This window comes from Hydractinia symbiolongicarpus, chromosome 12 (assembly GCF_029227915.1).
Source record: "Hydractinia symbiolongicarpus strain clone_291-10 chromosome 12, HSymV2.1, whole genome shotgun sequence".
In the NCBI taxonomy this organism is placed as follows: domain Eukaryota; kingdom Metazoa; phylum Cnidaria; class Hydrozoa; order Anthoathecata; family Hydractiniidae; genus Hydractinia; species Hydractinia symbiolongicarpus.
In genome coordinates, this window is record NC_079886.1 from 21,416,936 (window position 1) to 21,437,420 (window position 20,485).

The following is a 20,485-nucleotide window of genomic DNA, read 5'->3' on the forward strand; positions in this document are numbered from 1 at the left end:
TAGAAGAATCAAACATATATAAAAATCATACAAAATACAATTAGTTAACAGTACAGTTGATATATTGAATAGTTTGATATGTAAAAAACCTTCAAATTATATAGAAAAAAGTTAAGTAGAAGTATATATTAAAACAAATCAAATTTCAAAAATCATGCTTGATTTTACATTATAAAAATTACAGATAATAAAAATAACATAAGACAAAATAATCACAAAGTTTGTGACTGATAAGCAGCACGATGATTTTTTAAATTGTTACTTCTACAATATTCATCATACTCACTCATAGTAGCACCACAAACCTTTTCCACAAACTCCTCTAAATCTTTTCTTACTACACTTTGTATTGTGATTTGTGACTGCTTTTTTTTCTTTTTGCCAGCAATAACTGTCACTTTGTTTTTGTGACGTAAAAATGATAACCGAGCTTTTATAATGTTCGTTGACTTTGTGGACAGAGAGACAGGAGCTGACACAACAATTTGCAATGGTGTTAGGTCACTTCTAGACATGTAAAAGTCAAGTAAATTAGTAATTGATGTATCTGAGAAATCTTCACAATCCACGAAACAGTTTGTACCACCTTTCTGAGCAAGCAACCGTCCTATGTCACCTTCTTTAATGCCATACTTTTCAAACATTGCAACACGTTTAAAAAAGAAATCTGAATCCTTAAAAATTTCTGGATAATCTCTTAAAAGTTTATATGCTCGACATTTTGTGGTGGAAACACTAGCTATGTAACGAGATTGTTTTAAAACGTCATCAGTATGGAAAGAAATAAACACTTCAGGGCATGTTTTGAGGAGCTTTTGTATATCTTCAGCATTGAAAAAAAACGGGTCTGCTGATAAATTATCACAGCATTTCTCTAAAGTTTCTAATGACACTAAAAAAAATTCTGGACATGTCACATACACTTGGTCAGCATTCACATCATATGTTGACAGGAAATTCTTGGCTTCTGAGTTATACATGTTTGGGTTTTCATTGTGGGTAATAAATTTTTCTACTGTAGAATTGATGACAGCTTTTTCTTGTAGAGAAAGATTTAAATTTGCAACAGTAGTATATGTTGAGTCCAAGTTAAAAGATGATGCTTTCAATAATTCAACAGTATGTTTATTTAATACATACGACAAGAGTATAGGATTTTTTAAAACCAAAGTAGGCAGTTCAGATTTGATAACTAACTCATCTGTTAACAATTCAAGATTTCTTTTAACTTGTCTGTGATCCAATGCACCAATATGTGGATATTTAAAAATAATTTCTTCAGCTGGTAACTTGTAATGTTTCAGTATTGCTACTATCTTTTTGAAATTACTATTGCAAATATTTAAACATGATGGTATGGACAATGCTAAAACAACACAGTCATTAAAAATTACACCTAAACTTTTGAAGACATTAACACGCCTTTCAAGCTCTTCCAGATTAAAGCCAAGCACTTGTGAATGATTGGTTTGTATATCATGCAAAATTCTGTTTTTATCCACATTCAATACAGGCTTTTGGGTATGCTGCTTACCAGGTTTTTCCATGTTTTCTTCTATATATTTTACCACCTCATTCTCATTGTGAAGTTTCTGTTTCTTTCCTTTAGTTTTCTTCTTTGCACCACTTATAATTGTATGTGAAAGTCTGCATAAAATAAACTTTGGTTGGTATGAGAACATTCTCCATTCTTTGTGAAACATCTTTACCAAGAATAACTTTTGCTAAAAAATAATAACAAGATGAAAGAAGTAAAGATGTTGTTGTGTGCTTATGGACACTTGCCTATATGAAGTTCTTTTGATGATTCAGTTGTAATAATTTCCTTTTCCTTTTCTCTGAGTATGGTTTAATGGGTTTTGTGGCAACATGTTTAAGAATCCTTTTTTGCCATCCGTGAGATAATGTCAAACTGGGTTTAATTTGAAAAAAATTACTACAAAATGGCTTTACACCAGGAAGCATATTGTAAACGGAAGAAATTGTGGCTTTATTATTTGGAATTTGACATAATAAATGTTATATTACTGGGCTAAACTTTAGAATATCCCCTTCAAATAGCAAATTATATTTAATACAACCAACAACTAACTTTTGTTAATTAACCAAGAATGTCTTTAACACTATCACATTCACGCACATGTGTCTTCTAATTTGCTGCTTCGCACAATGTTATTCTTGTAACAAACAGCCTTGCAAATCTATTGTTTATATCATCTTTTAAAATGTATTTTTCAAAATCAATTATCCAATCAAAACACAAAGAAATATGGGCTGAATTAAACTTACGATTTATTAGTCATGATGTCAAATATGAAAACGGCTATCCGAACAATTGTTTTATACCATCAAAATAAAGCAACAGCCGCAGGTACGAACATTGGATATGTTCTTGCTTATACATATAAAAAATAACTACAGCTAATTAGGTAACTGCCAAAAATAAAACTTCAATTAAAATAAGAAATGCTCATATATCCCATTAACCCTAACATATATTTTTTTGTTTGTTTGACAGCTGTCTACAGGAAAATTGCCCGTTATTAAGATGACAATTCATATATAAACTGTTAAAGGCTATTAAGAAAGATGCAGACATTGTGTCTAAAACCACCATACCTGACCTAACAAAATGCCTTTGTGCTAGAAAATGTCCATGCATTTTGAATGCTGAAATATATACAAGAGAACTTGTATAAAATTTTAAAAAGAAACAACGATAATTACACAAAGGACACTGGAGGCAAGTTAAATCAACATTGCTATCATTTAGAGTATAAAAAATCCAATTTTTCATTTTACATAGTGAAATTTATGTGGCAATATGCTAACAAAGATAATGATTTATTTTCGAAAATTATTTTCGACTTTAATTCTGTGTATTTGTCAAATGAAGTTTTCACATTTTTATAATTTATTTCTCTGAATTTTTATATGGATTTCTAAATTTCAAATTATATTTGGTATGTTAACAAGATAAAAAGTTTTTTATTAAGGTTTTTGAAATTTTTAAGAAACATTTTTCTTTGTTCTTAGGATATTTAACTTTAAATATTTTCATCTAAGCCTAGATGCATTTCCACCCAAGAACTGTAATTTCTTAAACCTGATTAATAATATAATAATAATAAATATTTAAAGTGGCTAGCCCAAAAAATCACAAAAACCTATAGTTAGTGGATTGTTTCCACTGGGGGCTACTAAAACAAAAAAGAAACAAAAAACCTTGAACTGCCTCAGCTCAATCAAACATAGTAACATTTATAATCTGTGAAAATTGAGAAGAAAAAGAAAAAAAAACAAAAATTGAAAAAGTGATCTTAAAAGTGAAATTGGCAGCCCTCGAAATAGCAGTCGGACATCGGACATTGTCCGGCCCAGACGCAAATATGTCTGACGAAAATCAGTTCTCACCGTCATTTTGTCCGGCACGTTTTTCTAGCTACATTTTCCCTATTATAACTTCAAAAAATAAAAATTGAAACATGCAAAATAACGAGAAAATTTAAATATAATCTGTCTCTTTTAATCAATCTTCGTTCTGCGTCATTTTCGTTTTGTTTTCATCTGCCATGTGCATCATGGAAGTTTCTTAATCCTGATCACACATACCACAAATAATAAATGTGGTTAGGGGTCGTTAAAAAACAAAGTAAGTCTGCGCATTTTAATAAACCAATCAAATCGCAAAATATGCCGTCGCTAAAGAATACTTTAAAACATAAAACAAAATAGTTTTTAAATTTGTATTTATATAATTATTTGTAAAGGCATCACTAGTGAATAGGAAAAAATATGCTTTGTTTTCAAAATTAAAAAAAATGTTTTAAGTTTATCCATGTGGCTTAAAAAAAAACTTCAAAATTCAAGTTTAGCTACATTTTAACAAAATTTATACAAAATTATACAAAACCGCACGTGGGTTTCGTTTTTAAAATTGTTTGAATAGAAATAACACTTGCAGCATTAAGAAAAAATCAATTAAATGGGACCTGCTATAGTTTTGAATTGTTTTGTCAAACAAAGAAAAATTTTCCTTTACCTGCAACACTCCATCATCTTAAAAAATTATTTAATTCATTTTAATATAAAACATCTCTGAGTGAGATCATTCAAACTGGTAAAAAAACGCTGGTCGCTTGCGCTTTTACAAGAAATGAAAATGTGTTCATTTCACATTTATTGCATGTAACCTTAAAGTATGAGTGAAATTAATGATTTGCCTTGTTGTTTTGCGAAAGAAGCACGAAGTATTGGTGCATATCGTGTCAAAAAACATCTTGTAACATATGTTCTACTAGTGTTAACAGTACAGTCAGTCAATGGGTACAGCGAAGAGGAAAAACGTGTTGGTAGATGTCCTGATTGTTCTGTTGTTATTAATAAGCAGCCAAAGAAAATCCAAAGAAGCATATTTTCAGCCTTTGGGAAAAACCCACCAACACTAGCAAAGCAATCAGCAACGAATATAGTAATTCTTCACTCTGTTATATTTAATACTTTAATTTTCACAATATCTTTTGTGTCTCTTTAATTTTTTTTATTGTTTATTTTACAGGCTATACCGCAGACCAAATAAATTAACATGAAAGATCTTTTATCACTCAAATTTACACACCTGAAAAATGACTTTTAAACCAGAAAAGGCTTTTTCAAAATATAAAAAAAAAGAACACAAAATTATCTACAATTAAATCCATGATATAATGTAAGTGCAGTTTTGCAGACTTGCTTCATCCGTGCTCCGTCGGCGTTCACCTCCGCATTAATTAAGAACCGCATGGCTGGATTTCTTGTGTAAGACCTGGTTACCAACGATGAAGGGGCCAGGCAATAGAGATAAATGTCCACATAGTCAGGAGTTGGTGAATTAGCTAGGATATTCAGGTTGGCTATGAATAGGCTTGGTTGTGGATTAAAAGGAACAAGACTATTCAATAATTCTGAGATCTAAACAAATGGAAGTGTCCGACTAAGACCGAAATCTATCAGACAATTTGTCCAACGAAAGTTTAAAACGGGCTACGGACATTTCCGACCAAACTGGAAAGGTGGCGGATATTTTGTCTGACAAGTCTCCAAAAATTATTTCGAGGGCTGAATTGGTTAATAAAGTTTTTGTTCTGATACAAATTGAAAGTTGAAATCAATTCGACTTTTCTTGCAGATGTATTTAAATCTTAAATAATTTATCAACAATATTTACTAAAAATTCTATGTGAGAATCCTTTAAACAAATTTATTACCTGCTAGCTTTTTTGGATAGTTAAATCAAAACATCCAAACATTGGATCATAACAAATACTTTTTCTTAATTTTCACCATGTTAAACATTGGTTTATATAACAATTTCATTTCATTTTTTAATCGTTGGCTATTTGCAGTACTGCCTCACGAGGGTGCCGATAAGCCACATATGCCGTAAAAAGCTTGGGCAAGTTCAGCATTTCGAAAAAAAATCAAGTATTAGCCTGAAAAAACCCACATAGACCCCAAAAAATGCCCAAAAAGAAAAGAAAAACAGACACAAATGATTTAAAAAACTATAAAAATTAAAATAAACTCACTATGTGGTAGCGATGTTCTTAAAAGAACTGTTTTTTTATAGTTTACAAAAAGATGTACTTGATAAATAACTTATAAATAAACTTTATTAACTCCTTTATCTTAAAGCTCCTTCTTCCAACTATCGTCCGCATGGTATGTTACACAAGGAGTTGCATTCCAGGAATGTTCCGTGAGAGTTCCCGAAAGTGCAGCCGGTTTTCGCAGACGACAACTGCCAAAATAATTCGAAAAGTCGCCTGAACTCGACCTTATAATTACTAATTCTCAACAGGGTATAAACAGGATAAGATGAACTTTTTTTAAGTAAAGGGAAGCTTCGATGAAGCAGTTAGTAGGTAGGATGGGGGATTAATGGTTTGCTGAAAAATCAAAAATCGATATGAGTGACCCCTGAAACATTCTAGAAATGCCTTTTTGGTCACTTCTAAAAACAATTGGTAGGATATATCCCTCGAAATTAGGGAGGGTAATCACATAAAATATAAATCACTACTAACCAGCAATACACACGCACACGCTGCACCAGAAAGCTGTACTAAGTCGCATCTTCGGCTACCATTATCCCAACAAACTGACCAAAGTCGATAAACATATCGTCTTTGAACTAAGCGGATGCCGTGGCAACTAGTGTAAACATAACATGGTGTCTTTGACAAATTGAGGGGTGTGTAATGGATGACTGACGCACAATGTCATGTTCTTTTTTATTTATAAAGTAAGTAGGCATGGCGTGAGAAGAAAGGAAAACAAAGAATTTATCAATAATGTTAAGTTGCGGTGAAGAGAAATATTATGCTTTGTATAGAATCGGCAAGGTACGAAGTGAGGTGGCGATGCATTACTTTCAAGGAAAAACGAAACCTCTAAAAACATATTATGGTTGTCAAAATCATCATCCTTTATGGTATATCCCTCCTGTTGATCTTACGCCAAGACTTTATACTTGTCCAAAAAAGGATAGAATTAAGACAAACGTTGCCAAAAAGAAAAAGGAAATTGAATTTTTATTGCCTAAATTTTGTCTACCTAAACTTTGTCAAGTAAACTCTGAAAAAAGTAACAAGATGATAACGCATTTTCGTGCCTTAACTGCAAATACTGACAGGAGAAGTACTTTAAAGACAGGTTATCATGAAAAACAACGCTATTCACAACCAAGACCTCGTCACTTTGGAGATGACATCCATAGACCTGTAAGAGGCTTGGGATCGTTTGTTTGTTTGTTTATATATTTCTTTTGTTTTTCGCGCTTAACTGATTGCCACGGAAGTTCACGAAATTTTTGCGCACATTAGATGCTGCGCGAATAATTAGTTACTTACTTATGTTACTTATGTTAACTTTTGAAGTTGTAGCTTCACGCCTGTCGTGAACGACCGACGTCTGTCACTTCTTCCTCTTCTTCTACTCCATCTCTAAAGAGAGAAGGATGAAGATTAAATCGAACTACAGTGACTATACTGTTTTCTGAGGCTTCATTTGTCCCGAGGATCGGAGGTTCATCTGTGAGATTTTTGAGAAACTTGTCGAGGGTTGTTTTAAACTTTAAAACTGGACAGGTACGATAATAACAACAGTTTTTAACACATTAAGTAACAACGTGAAATTATAATGCGTGGAATATTTATGTTCAGATGTAGCACGAAACTTAGATTGCATGAAACTGGAAAAGACGGTGAGATTTGAAGTTTCGTAATACTTTAAGGTCATCAATAATAACAATCCTTTGAGTGTTAGTTGACGTAAGTGCCCGTCCCTACATAAAGTTACAGACAAAAAAACAAGGCTGATTAACGGACAGTTTCTCGTTGTACGAAATGAACTTCACCACTCTAAAGTTTTCTCTTATTAGCAGACAGGAAAGAAAACACCGATGGTAATTTTTTTCGTGATGTTACTTGCTGCATCAGCATTGTACTTTACTACTTTTCCTATCAACTCTAGTACTTTCTGATGTCTATAAATAATATATTTATGAGTATATCCAATCTATATTAAGCTGAATTGACTTTGGGTTACCTACTTTATTGGTTAAAAACCTGTTTCCTCTTTTAAATTGAAGAGGAAAAACGAGACTCTCAAAATATTGAACAGTTCTAATTAGCGGACAAAAAATGTTTTTTTAAAGGTGTTCGCTAATGAGCAAGTCGACTGACTGTATCATTCGTGTATTGCGCAAAAATTAAATGTGTGAAAATATGCGAAATTTCATGAATTAAATTCACTCATGTTGCCAGGCATTTACGCCTTTTAAAGTTTTTCCGTATCAATAAAGAGAAAAGTTCCTGGAAAAATAGGAAGGATTTCATACAACAGCTTAGTCTCCAAAATTGTTATTCTCTTAGCTTGACGACAACAAACTCCACAACAAGGAAGAAATTCAAGTAAAACACAAGCAGGATTCTTTCAATGAAAAGTTCAAAAATGAAGACTTGAAATACAAGGGTAATGTGGTTTCATTGTTTGTATTGGAATTATTGAGATAAATGAGGTCGAATGCCTTACTGACAAAAAGAATCGACAAAGTCTTTATTATCGAGGTTTCTCTCAAAAGTTCTAGGGAGGTGGAAACTAAAAATTTAAGATATTTTTTCTTTTCTATTCTTCTTTCTAATTGTTTTTAAAAATCTCTAAACTTGCCTCCAAAATTCTTTTAGATTAAGGTTGAAAGCAAAATATACATTTGGTTAGCTAATACGTCCATCTCGAAGAACTTTCATAAATTTCGCTTCTTCAGACCTTTTTCGCAAAAATTTGTAAAAATGATCACTCGCGAAAGTTATCCATTAACATATTATAAAAATTCTAAGTTTTAAAAGCTTTCACCTTCTTTTAAACTACCACATTTATCTCGAAACTAGGAAATATATTTGCATAGCATGTATGATAAAAAAATCAGTTACCAAGGTCTGGAAATTCGAAATGTAAGCAATACTAATAGTTACTCTCTTAAAAAAAATTCAATTTGTGGATTTGCAAAAGATTACCAAAAACATTTTGCCAGTTTTTCAGCTAGTGAAACTTTCTCCGCTAGTCACAAAAAAGCCATTATAATAAAATAAGAGAGAAAGACTAATCACATCACAGTTTTATTGCAGCATCAAGCCTGCATTCTTCACAGGTCGACTCTAATAATTGTCCCCAGTCCTTTAAATACTTGTAATAAATATTTGCAAATTATCAGTACCAATTAAAAATTTTTTAGCCCCGCACTGATGTAGAATGATAAATGTCTTGCAATTTATAGATGAACAGTTATCGCTGAAAGCAAACCACGGTACCACATTGTCAAAGAAGATTGATTGTCAAATGGACGTACCTTTAAAATTTGACTCGAAGTTGTATTTACCGAAAACAGTAGGTGCTTTATCAACTCTAATATATCAGTATAACTTTCCTACTGAAACTGAAATTGGGTTTTCGTAGCATTTTGGTAAAATGTTCATTCTGCAGCCTGATTATTTGTCTTCTATACTTACAATACAAAGCTTAAACATTATTTTCCACCCTCTCAGTTTTTATGATCTCGCTTGTTTTATTTCAAAATTTTCATGATTACGCTCCCACATAATTGCAGAAATTTAGCGAATGGAAAATTTGCATTTTATCAGCGTAAACGTAAATCAGTCATTATAGGATTTTGCGAACGTAAACTTTCACGAATCGACGATCTTGGAATATTTTGTGAGCATTAACTTTAACGAATCTCCCAAAGAGTTAATTTCCAAACCAAGGATAAGCACTGAAATAGACCATTTTTAGTGAAAATTTTTTTGCGAATTGTTCGAAATTCACGAAAATTCTGCTAAAGTTTCTGTCACTAAAGCAGTCAAATCCCAAACGATCCCAAAGAATTTGACGTCATTCAGAAACTGCGTAAACAGATAAAACGTACGAATATATTTCTTCCCGTTAGAACTATGCAAAACCGTCAGAAGATAATTTCTACAAGATTGTTGAAAAATCTCTTGATTGGATACCAAGTAAAACTGGAACGTTAGATCGTCCATTTATAAATGATAACACGACACGTGATTGGTTAGAAGTAACGAGAGCAGGACCAAGACATTACAGAATTGATTAAACACGCAGTCATACAAGTAGAATATAGTTTAGTAATTTCAGTCGCTTTTACGAACTATAATTTTACTGGAAAAACAGGAAGAGTTGATCGAAGAAACATCTTAATTATTACACATGTTTACATGACCTGCGTAGATCGCATGGAAGTGGAGCTACTAGACTTCAGACAATCTGTATTTTTCATACTTTAATCTAACGTAACAATTTATTGAATAAACTAAAGTGACAGCAATATTGCAACGTTAACTGGTTGTACTTGTCAACATAAGTTTCAAAAATGATCTTGATTCATTTTTCAGATCACTGCTTGAAACATTAGCTGCAGCATGGTTGCTTTCTCTTTAATTGCAGACCAGTGCATAGCAGAATTCTAGGTATTGTCGCAAATGGTATACAATACTTTTTTTGATTTTGCAATCTTGCAGCATCTTGTACACCTATTTCTTCATAGTTTATTATTACCTTTTTACCTTATTTTTTTATAACAACATAATATAATATATGTCACAGAATATAAAATAACAAATATTATATAGTATGCGTCCTTTGTTTTCATATATCCCATATCACATAAAAAAATGATCTATTTAGCAGAACTCATTACCACAGACGTCGAAATGTTAATTTTTTATGTAACGGGACATATATACGATGTCTATTGCTCGCGTTTTGAACTTACACAAGCATGTGTATACGAATTTCTCAAGATTGCCATTAAATTCGCACAACTGGATAACTCACAGGATTGAATCATGTAATGATCAGGTTAAGTAACGCCAAGCTGCTTTACGTCGTTAACTTGTTGTCGCAAACTAAAATTAGACAAACACAATGTAATAAAAATAGCAAACTTTGTCAAGAAAAATTACCTCAAATGACACATTTGCAAAAATAGCCCCTGCAAATTTTTTTTATTGTTGTAATTTAATATTTTAAGCAGATTAATATATTCGTAAAATCATATTTTTTAATTATATACATACTATCAGCATATCTTATAAAAATGAGTAAACCCGTCTAAAACATAAAGCGGTGAAATTTCCTACCTTTGTATTATTGGATCATACATGTCTTTAATTTGTTCTCTAGCAAGCTCTTTCACCATCTCAACTGTGTACTAAAACAAAAGTAACCTTCAACCATATAATAAGGCAATGACATTGAAATGTTAAATTTGAAGTAAATTAACGAGCTAAAAATAAATTTTTATTATCACTTGTGGTCAAAAATGGATAAAAGGAAAATATACTTCAGAGTTGATACATTGAGAAGCTTAAAAAAATTATTCAAAAGTTTTCTCTATCCTGCTTTATGCGTATACGACTACAAAGATATTTTCAGCGTGCTTAGTGAGTCAGCCAGGTATCAACAAAAAAGGATTGTGTTATTTCTTTTTCCAGTTTTACTTGATAAAATTTCTTTTTATGGTTGATACAATTAAGGTCAGCCTTTGTGATAATTTTTTGCAAAAAAACTTAAGTTTCATTCGCGCAAAAAAATATTCGCGAAATATCTCGACATAATTTATTCACAAAAATTAATCTTAGCGAAATGCTTAATTGTAAAAAATGGAAGATAAACATACACACCTCAACACACGACGCAGACTTTCTGAAGAAACACTTCCCTTCCTCATTCTCATAAACAACGGGCAATACAGCCTTAAATGAACTGTCGTCAAACACTTGAAATGTTCCTTTCTGAGGATGTATTTTGATTTCGACAACGTAATCTTGAGTTTTTTCATCCTAAAATAGAAAAAAATAAATTCCATATTATCTATATTATAATGCCCATATACGTCTGTCTGTCTGTCTGTCTGTCTGTCTGTCTGTCTGTCTGTCTGTCTGTCTGTCTGTCTGTCTGTCTGTCTGTCTGTCTGTCTGTCTGTCTGTCTGTCTGTCTGTCTGTCTGTCTGTCTGTCTGTCTGTCTGTCTGTCTCTCTGTCTGTCTGTCACGCAAAATGGTATCTTAGCTGCGCAATAGCGAGAGGCACGCAATGCGGTACAAAAAGGACGCGCGAACCCGTGGACTTTCCACGGGCTAACGACTAGTCTTTTAAATATTCTATAGATTATAAGATTTGTACTTTAAAATTTGCATTAACACAAAGTTTATCAAATATAAACCTGAGAATATCGGGAAATACATGTGCGGCAAGAATAACAAAATATTCTGAAGTGACAAGAATTTGCGACACCATCCGTTAAGAATCTAATAGCTACAAATTCTGCACTTATTGTAAACAAAAACAATCCATACTGAGACTCCACCGAAAGTAAGCAAATATTTGTTTTGTAAATTTTTGAATACTGATACTTTTAAGGGAAATTGCTAACTTGAAGGCGCAGATTCTAACGGATAAAGTAATTTTTTCCAAAGATATCAAGCAAGAAATTTTTCGCATTGGTGACTAATAATTTTTCCAAACTAACGTAAACTCCGGTTCCTTTTCCCACGACAAGTTAGACTTTTCCAAGAATATTGTTATTCAGTATACTGAATTCGTATGGAAATTGCAAACATGCAAGAAATACCGCATTGTGAATCATAAAAAAAGAATTGTGGATATTTGTCCCTGGTGTATAAAAATGCAAAATTTAAGTTTAAATTCTATTTTATATATATATATATATATTGGGATTTCGTAAGTTTTTGAATGTGTCAAACGCATCAAACTGGAATAAAATAACCTCAAAATACTTTTAAATATTTTTCTGGGAATAAGACTTCGGAAAAAGAGAGTTTTGCTGGAAGAAACCTTTGTGAATACAATCCAAAATTCATACTCATCTGAGTTGATTAATGCCTTTACTTATTTTTATTTTAAAAAATTGCTAAATACTGATTTTAAGTCTAGTGGCTTAAACATCTAGGAATTCGAAGATTATATGTGCTCTTAAAGTGCATCATGTTTCAACAAAACATACGCACATTATCAATTCTTGTACCCAGTTCCTGATCACACCAGCAAAAGTCGTAAGTTCTCAAAAGATGAGCCTTTAAATGTTTTTGTGCAGTTTCCCTGAAAATAAAAAGTCCACTTCAAAACATTTTAATTTCAAAACACTCATAAGCATAAGAACAAATGTCTCATTTGGTCTGTCTTACATGTACAAGAGAGTACTAAGGTTAAATAAACAATGCACATTTAATTTTCCTCTCAAATAATTTTCGTTTTGCTAAATCGGAAAATGTTGCTTTCAGCAAAATGATCAAAATCTCAATAGGAGACTCACCGGGAAGATAAGCATACATTCATGGCTGCATGTGTGCTTATCTTTAAAAATCAAACTATAAAAGCACCTATTTTTTTAAAAAATATATACTTACAAATTCAACTCAGGTTCAAGAACATTCTGTGGACAATCTTTCTCAAACACAGGTACAAACGTAACCTACGTATAAATTGTTAAGTATCAGCATAGGATAACACTAACAAACCAAGAAAAAACGCCTAAGTTTAGATTTTATTCACCATTGCATATCAAATTTGTGTTTGCCGACAAAATTAATATGTAATAATAAAAAAAAACTCTGAGTGATGGATGAAGTGACAAACTTACACTTGCAAATCAAACATTTTTTGAAAATATATATCCAAACAAAACTTGTACAATAACTTATTGAGACAATAAAATCTTTAAATACTCGATTTACATTCTAAAATTTAAACTATTTACAAATTTTGGTGCATCCCCTAAATTAAGGGTTTCCCGCAACCGAACCTTCCCCTCCCAGTAAGAGCAAATTAGAAATCATACACCCCCAGTTAGTGTCAGTGTGTTCACACCACGATCCTTTCTGCTTATATTTCTTTAAACAGATATATTCAAACCAAAATGAAGATTTGTTTACTTTTAAAACATTTCCAATTTTGGGTCTTTCATTATCAGAATTTTGGAGGCTTGTGGAGTAAAAAAACAGGAGTATATAAGATATATATATTCTAAGCATACATATATTTCACCCATTTAAATTAGTCTTTTTCACATAACAAGGAAAACAGTGCAACAAAAACTACTCTATTTCATCATCATCATCATCATTCTCGGCTTAACGTCCGTTTTCCATGCTAGCATGGGTTGGACGGGGTATATTAATGACCCTCTTCCAATCTGATCTAGACTGTGTTAGATCTAAACTCAACTTCCTCTCTATCAAGTCTGTCCTTATAACCTCCTGCCAAGTCTTTCTCGGTCTGCCTCTGGGCTTTGCCCCAGGAACTATCAAGTCTCTACACTTTCTTACCCAATTATCCTCCTCCATTCTTTCCAAGTGCCCCAGCCAATTCAATCTTCTTATCTGGATAACATCTTTAATTCTACGGAGACTTAGCCTGCTTCTTAGCTCATCTGAACTCTTTCTGTCTCTCAGACTGGCATTACACATCCACCTAACCATTCTCATATCATTCCTTTCTAAACGGTCAAGATCTTCCTGCTTCACTGCCCATGTCTCACTACCGTACAACATAACACTTCTTACACAGGCCTCATACAACCTACCTTTTACCACAATTGACAGGACTCTGCTAGTCAATAAAGGAAGTAACTCTCTAAACTTTTTCCAGGCAGAACCTATCCTGCAAGTAACACTTCTTCCAACACCCCCTTCACTGCCCAACATATCACCTAAGTAACAGAAGTTCTTAACTATCTCTAACGAGCCACTGTTGTACATCATTAAAGCTGGAAATACTTCATTCTCTATAATCTCACCTTTGCAACGCTTGCATACAAACTGTATGTCAGCTCTTAACCTTCCACTAATACTACTGCACTTCTTATGTACCCAATGCTTGCAAGTCTGACAAAAATTGAGTTACTACCAACCCCTTTCCTGCAAACTCCACAAGGCCACTTTCCAACTACAAGGTCACACTTGGCTGCAATGCTACTTATCATGACTTTAGACTTTGCTGTGTTTACCTTCAGCCCTTTCTCTTCTAGTCCTTTCTTCCACTTCTCAAACTTTTCAACTAATTCTTCCATCGACTCTGCTATGAGAACCAAATCATCTGCATACAATAACTCCCATGGACAACCTGTCTAAACTCCATCGACAGCGCTTCTAAGACTAGAATAAACAACAAAGGACTAAGTACAGAACCCTGATGTACACCAACATTTACACCAAATTCATCACTAAGTGAATCGTTAATCCTGACACGACTTCTAGCATTTCTGTACATAGACTAAACCATCGTAGCTAGCCACTCATCCACACCTAATTTTCTCATAGCCCACCAAATAACTTTACGTGGCACTCTATCAAAAGCTTTCTCTAAATCTACAAAGGCAAAATAGAGATTCTTTCTCTTTCCTAAATACTTTTTCTGAAGCTGTCTGAGTAAAAATATTGCATCTGTAGTGCCACGCCCTGGAACAAAACCAAATTGCATCTTATCTATATCAATTCTTTCTCTAAGTAACTTATCAATCACTCTTTCAATAACTTTCATTACTTGATCAACCAACTTCAAACCTCTATAGTTACCCCTTTCTAATGCATCACCCTTGCCCTTGAAACAATTCACTATTAAACTCGACTGCCACTCACTCGGAATAGCAACATCCTTTATAATCTGGTTAGCAAGACTTGTAATAAGCTCAACTCCAATATATCCAGATGCTTTTACCATCTCTGCAACAATACCTGATACTCTTGCAGCCTTGCCAATCTTCAATTTCCTAATAGCCTCCACTACCCATTCTGTCTTGATCTGCATAGCTGGCCCTTCTACGACATCATCATCAGACAAATTATCCTTATCCCAATCAAACTCAGTGTTAAGCAACCTCTGATAATGATTCTTCCAAGCTACCCTTTTCTCCTCCTCCGTGCTAGCCAAAATACCTTCATCATTACGTATACACTTCTCACCTACAATATCTTGATTAGTCTTCTTCATTTACTTTGCTATCTTGAATACCTCATTGCCCTGGTCTTCCCTTCTTAACACATCTGCAAATCTGTTTCTCTCTGCTTCTGATTTTGCCTTATACACTGGTGTACGAGCGCGACGCTTAGCTTCTAAATAAATATTTTTACTACCACCTGACTTCCACTCTTTCCAAAGTTTCCTCTTTTCCCTTATACACTGGTCAACCTCATTATTCCACCACCAGGTCTGTCTATGTCTAGCTGGTCCTTTCGTCCACCCACAGGTATCATCAGAAGCTTCTAGAAGACAATTCTTCAAAGTAGTCCAAGTACTTTCAACATTGTCACTATCACATTGACTATTGTAGGCTAACTGCTGAACTTTTGCACTAAATTGTCTTGCTACAATCTCTTCCTTCAGCTTCCAGACTTTTCGACGGGGCCTGTACTTCCCCTTGGCTTCTTTGACACTCTTCAAGATAATATCACAAACCAGCAACCTATGCTGGGAAACACACTCTTCCCCCGATATAACTTTCACGTCCTTCACCACTTTCTTGTCTGACTTTCTAACCAAAAAGAATTCTATCTGTGTCTTACAACCACCTGACTCATATGTTATCAGCCTACTCTGTCTCTTACTGAATGATGTGTTGCAAACCACCATGTCCGTTGCCATTCCAAACTCAAGCAGTCTCTCCCCTTCCCTATTTCTGCTCCCAAATCCATAGCCTCCATGCACACCTCTATAACCTTCAGATGACTTCCCAACATGACCATTAAAGTCGCCGCCCACCATGACAAGTTCAGTGTCTCCAAACTTTGATGTGACTGCTATTAACTCATCATAAAACTTATCTTTATCTTCCTCACTGAGTCCACACTGTGGAGCATAAACTGACAGAAAAGTGACAATCCTATTAACTATCAAAAACTTTATCACTATAATACGACTATTAACACGCATAACATCTATTACTTTTTCTACCCACTTCTCTGCAACGAATATGCCAACTCCTCCATATCCATCACTATTACCAATCCAAAAAAGCTTATACCTCGCTCTCCTACCTCCCACAAATTTCACTGAAGCTCCTCTCCCCCTAACTTCCTGAACACAACACATATCAACAGATCTACGTTCTAACATTTCAACTACTTCACCTGCTCTACCTCTCAGAGTACCAACATTTACACTAGCCATCCTCAACCTAGTGTTATCTACCTTGTGATGTGATAGCTGGGTAACGGTCTGACGATGCTCACATCTGACATCTGTCCTACCGTGCGCGACACCTTCACTCCTTAAAGTTCCAGCCCCGTTTACGCAGTTTGTCTGATTAACTATTCTTACAGCCATTAATAAAGAGTTTTGGCATTGTTTTACAGCTGGATGCCCTTCCTAGCGCCAACCGTTCACAGACCGGACTGGGTGTTTTTTAAAGTGACACAAAAAGTGCAACACAAAAAAAGGTAAGGATACTGCAAATTCTCATACCTCATACTTATCCTCTGTAACCATTGGACGATATCTTGAAAACAAATCTTTTAATGAAACCAGAACATGGTCCTTCTAAAAAATTATATATACAACCCAGGTCAACCTAAAGAAAATAACCAGCTCATTAGTAAAGAATAAATATCTTCTTGCATTTACTCACCTGAAATTCGGTTAAATAAATCCCTTTGACAACTCCTTCATCAATAATACCCAAGTAGACAGTCCCACCACGCCCAGAATTCAGAAAGGCTGCAATGGCTCTAAAAATTATGAATCAAGCTGTTGTATAAGTTAAAAGAGATCCTAAAAAGACAAGACAAAAAATAAAATCCTTTGATCATCATATCCGTACTCCAAGAATGAAAAAAGCAAGGTTGTAATTTAGTGGAGGGAAAAACCCTAAAAAAGAACTCCAGGGGCTTTAACAATTTCTGCAATTGAGGCAATATAATATATACAAAAGCAAGCAACAAATATAATAAATAAATACAATTTAAAAAAAAGATTTTAAAAAAGAGTAAAAACCTGTGAAAGAAATTGAGAGAAATTTAATTTCGCAGACAAGTCTACTAAATTTCCTTTTTGCCAACGGTAAGATCAAAAAAAAACTTGGTTATCTTAAATGAACTTAGGCCAATAAAGTACTCACCATGTGGGACCATTTTTTTACATGACAAAAAAGGTAATATCAATGTGTCACAGTTAATCACACTTGTAAACATGGTGCACCTGTGTGTGTTAGTATGTAATCATGCCTCTAAATGGATGTCACGGACTAATGGACAACAAACACTCATACAATAAAGCCAGGAAAATGCTAATCTTCAGACATCATCTGAGGGATTAATTGCAGTTTTACCTAGAAGCAGCTTTCCTTGATCTTCTAGTTGAATGAGGATGATAACACCATGGTGGCAATTCCTCAATTGCTAAGCTACGATGTCCCTTGAATTCATGATACTCATCCTCTTCAAATGGAACAAGTGCTTTTCTTTCATAATGGCGCAGTACTGACATTCAATCAATATTACTCTAAAAAAACTATATACAATTTATTTAAATATATCTAGGTAGCATTTAGTTGCCTACATAGCCCAGAAATAGATTTTTCGGACCTTAAATTTTCAACAGGTTTACTAAAACTTGGTATTGATGTTACATGGGTTTATTTATTTATTTAGCAAATATTTATACAGGATTGCCAATTCATGTAAGATTCTGTTATCAATATGGGTCCTGTGAGTAATAAAATTGTTAAAAACTAAAAAAAAATGATGTTACAAGAAATAGATTTTAAAACCACAATACAATGTTAAAAGGAAAAAAATAGAAAAACAAGACAGATGGTAGGATAGCATCTAGCACAAAGAGCTATAATGCAAAAAATTTAAATGGAACGTTCAATAGATAATAAAGGTAAATAAAGGTAACACTGTTGTTGCTGGGGCTTGTTATTTCTGTATTGAATTATTTATTGGAATTATGGATTAATTACTTAAGTTGTGTTGACTTACTTACTGAATTTACGTTAAGTTGAAATTTATATCACTGAAGATATACCTTATTTTTTGTGATAATCAATGTTGTGTGGAAGATCGCGCTTAACGAAGGACATGAATTGACATAGTTTGTTTAATGGTCTGACATTGCCGAAACCTGCATTATCTGGTTGCTGTCACAAGAAATTATATAGAGGACATGGTAATGATGTAGACGGATTATGTTAGTGTATTTGTATACTTATAGTCAGCCAAAGTGTTTTTTACCAGCTTTGCTAATTCTTGCTGTTCTCCTTCTGGGAACCTAAAATAATAACATGAAATTGTATATATTCAAAAAAAATTTTTTAATGAAATCTTGGTAGTATGCTGTGATAGATTTATGTGTTATTCTAGTATCATGAGAAAATAAATTACTTACTTACTTAGTCATGGCATGGAGTTACTGGAACCTTGTGTTGTGCACTGATGCGATCAGTGAGACAACACACTGTATAATTACATGTTGTTTTCCCTAACTGACCACACAAAAATAAAAAAAGCATGTGGGGGAGAACTCTAATCTTTATAGGTCTGTTTTAGTTAAAATAAAAATGCAGAAATCCAAGATTATTCGCAGTCTACAATTAGTTTCTGTACTTGGAAATTGTTTATATACCATCTTTGCAATATATTTGTGGCGCCGTAGATTAGTGGTTATAGCTCTCGTACTCTGTGCAGGAGACCGGGGTTCGATTCCTCTTGACGGCGATTCAACATGGGCGAGTGAATGTTACCATAGCCCCGGGTTAACCCAAGCCATGTGAGGGAAATTGGGAAGATGGCACACTGTGTGGGCCGTTGGATGTTGCCGGGAGTTGTCTAGTAGAGCGCGGGCTCTAATTGGGTCTGCGTAGCTCAAAATGAGCATTAAATACTCTAGGACTCTCCATCTACGCCATGGCCCCTCCTGGAAATAATAGACAGGGTATATCCCTCGATATTTGTGAGGCTAGCCATGTAAAATATGCACATCTATCTAGTTAGCTAGCTATACAATAGCTTTTTACTCAAACACCACTATGAAGAGAGGTTTAGGCAAGAGTTTGTAAGGTGCCACATGCCAGATAACTTGATAAGCCTTGCTTCGTTTTGTTCTATGTGGAGTTGTGCAGGTACTTTTAAAAAAAGTGAAAATGAGGGAGACAGGAGTTTGGTTTAGCTATATATAATCAGGAATCATCACTTGCTTCCGTCCAATCACACTGGCTAGAGATCAATGCTTCAGTTTTCACACTGCATTCATAGACAATGTTGTAGCTGTTGCATCTAACTGATGCATAAAGAGAATGCTTTTTATGCATAAAGAAAATACATGATAATAAAGAATATAGCTAGCTAGCTATCTATAGCTAGCCAGCAAATATTTATTAGTCCTAAAAGCTCATTTAAACAAAAAATAGTGTTCACTTATTTATTTCACTCATGACATGTGTACATATATTTATCAAGAATATCTTCATATTTGAGTATGCAGTATTTAGCTAGCCAGTCTCAAGGAAAAAAAATTCGTGCACGAGCGTCAACCATTTTGTGGTTTCGTTTTCTGCCAAGGACGGCGAAGGTAAACCTCGTTTCCAGGACCCTAAAAAAACAGTAGAAATTTGTAGCGGACAAAAATTGCACAAGTTTCTTTTACCGAATAAATTTTATCAACCTTCTTGTCAATTTTCTTATCTTTTCCAAGCTCCAACCAATAGTTTTGATCACCATTACTCCCATTCCTTCTTTAAAAGCTGTTCAATCCCAGCTTTTAATTAAAATTGCGCCCCTTCTTGAAAAGCTAAACAATATTGCGTAACATAGGTTTGCGCAATTTCTTCCGCAATTCCAAAAAATAAAAAATCGCAATCTAATTTTGTCGATTTCGAAGAAAAAGACGAGTTATTTCTGTCGTTGTTTTGCTATA

At 33.8% G+C, this 20,485-nt stretch overlaps 3 protein-coding genes across 6 annotated transcripts; 1 reads left to right on the forward strand and 2 right to left on the reverse strand.

Moving 5' to 3' along the window:
- On the reverse strand, window positions 1-6,264 carry LOC130621380 (uncharacterized). Its single transcript, XM_057436667.1, has 3 exons — window positions 6,257-6,264; window positions 6,066-6,192; window positions 1-1,724 (listed from the first exon to the last, which is right to left on the reverse strand). Exons 1-3 carry the CDS (start codon window positions 6,262-6,264, stop codon window positions 213-215), a joined length of 1,647 nt encoding a protein of 548 aa, XP_057292650.1. The 3' UTR covers window positions 1-212.
- Window positions 6,232-10,182, forward strand: LOC130622307 (uncharacterized). 2 transcript variants are annotated; one of them, XM_057437759.1, is made up of 4 exons: window positions 6,232-6,761; window positions 7,914-8,013; window positions 8,816-8,929; window positions 9,485-10,182. In XM_057437759.1, the coding sequence occupies exons 1-4, from the start codon at window positions 6,333-6,335 to the stop codon at window positions 9,508-9,510; spliced, it is 669 nt and encodes a 222-aa protein (XP_057293742.1). In that variant the 5' UTR covers window positions 6,232-6,332; the 3' UTR covers window positions 9,511-10,182. The 2 variants fall into 2 exon arrangements, with proteins under 2 accessions (XP_057293742.1, XP_057293741.1); XM_057437758.1 differs by having other exon boundaries at window positions 8,816-8,925.
- On the reverse strand, window positions 10,172-19,551 carry LOC130622309 (uncharacterized). 3 transcript variants are annotated; one of them, XM_057437763.1, is made up of 9 exons: window positions 18,599-19,551; window positions 17,898-18,070; window positions 17,199-17,298; window positions 17,036-17,110; window positions 12,985-13,049; window positions 12,586-12,676; window positions 11,241-11,399; window positions 10,698-10,768; window positions 10,172-10,463 (listed from the first exon to the last, which is right to left on the reverse strand). In XM_057437763.1, exons 2-9 carry the CDS (start codon window positions 18,053-18,055, stop codon window positions 10,418-10,420), a joined length of 765 nt encoding a protein of 254 aa, XP_057293746.1. In that variant the 5' UTR covers window positions 18,056-18,070; window positions 18,599-19,551; the 3' UTR covers window positions 10,172-10,417. The 3 variants fall into 3 exon arrangements, with proteins under 3 accessions (XP_057293746.1, XP_057293744.1, XP_057293745.1); XM_057437761.1 differs by having other exon boundaries at window positions 17,898-18,841; window positions 18,963-19,550; XM_057437762.1 differs by having other exon boundaries at window positions 17,898-18,079; window positions 18,599-19,550.
- Window positions 19,552-20,485: the final 934 nt, after the last annotated feature.

Bases quoted from the DNA above. Each gene is read 5' to 3' on its own strand.
- LOC130621380 (XM_057436667.1), bottom strand. The intron at 1,725-6,065 runs GTTAGTAGTGAT...ATTATTTTTTAG, and splicing joins CGTGTGCGTGTGTATTGCTG to CAAAAGTTATTCTTGGTAAA.
- LOC130622307 (XM_057437758.1), top strand. From the start codon at position 6,333: ATGTTAAGTTGCGGTGAAGAGAAATATTATGCTTTGTATAGAATCGGC. The intron at 6,762-7,913 runs GTAAGAGGCTTG...TTATTCTCTTAG, and splicing joins GAGATGACATCCATAGACCT to CTTGACGACAACAAACTCCA. The intron at 8,014-8,815 runs GTAATGTGGTTT...TGCAATTTATAG, and splicing joins TGAAGACTTGAAATACAAGG to ATGAACAGTTATCGCTGAAA.
- LOC130622309 (XM_057437763.1), bottom strand. From the start codon at position 18,055: ATGTCAGTACTGCGCCATTATGAAAGAAAAGCACTTGTTCCATTTGAA. The intron at 17,299-17,897 runs GTAAAACTGCAA...CATAATTTTTAG, and splicing joins TCAAGGAAAGCTGCTTCTAG to AGCCATTGCAGCCTTTCTGA. The intron at 11,400-12,585 runs GTGCGTATGTTT...TTTCTATTTTAG, and splicing joins TGGGTACAAGAATTGATAAT to GATGAAAAAACTCAAGATTA.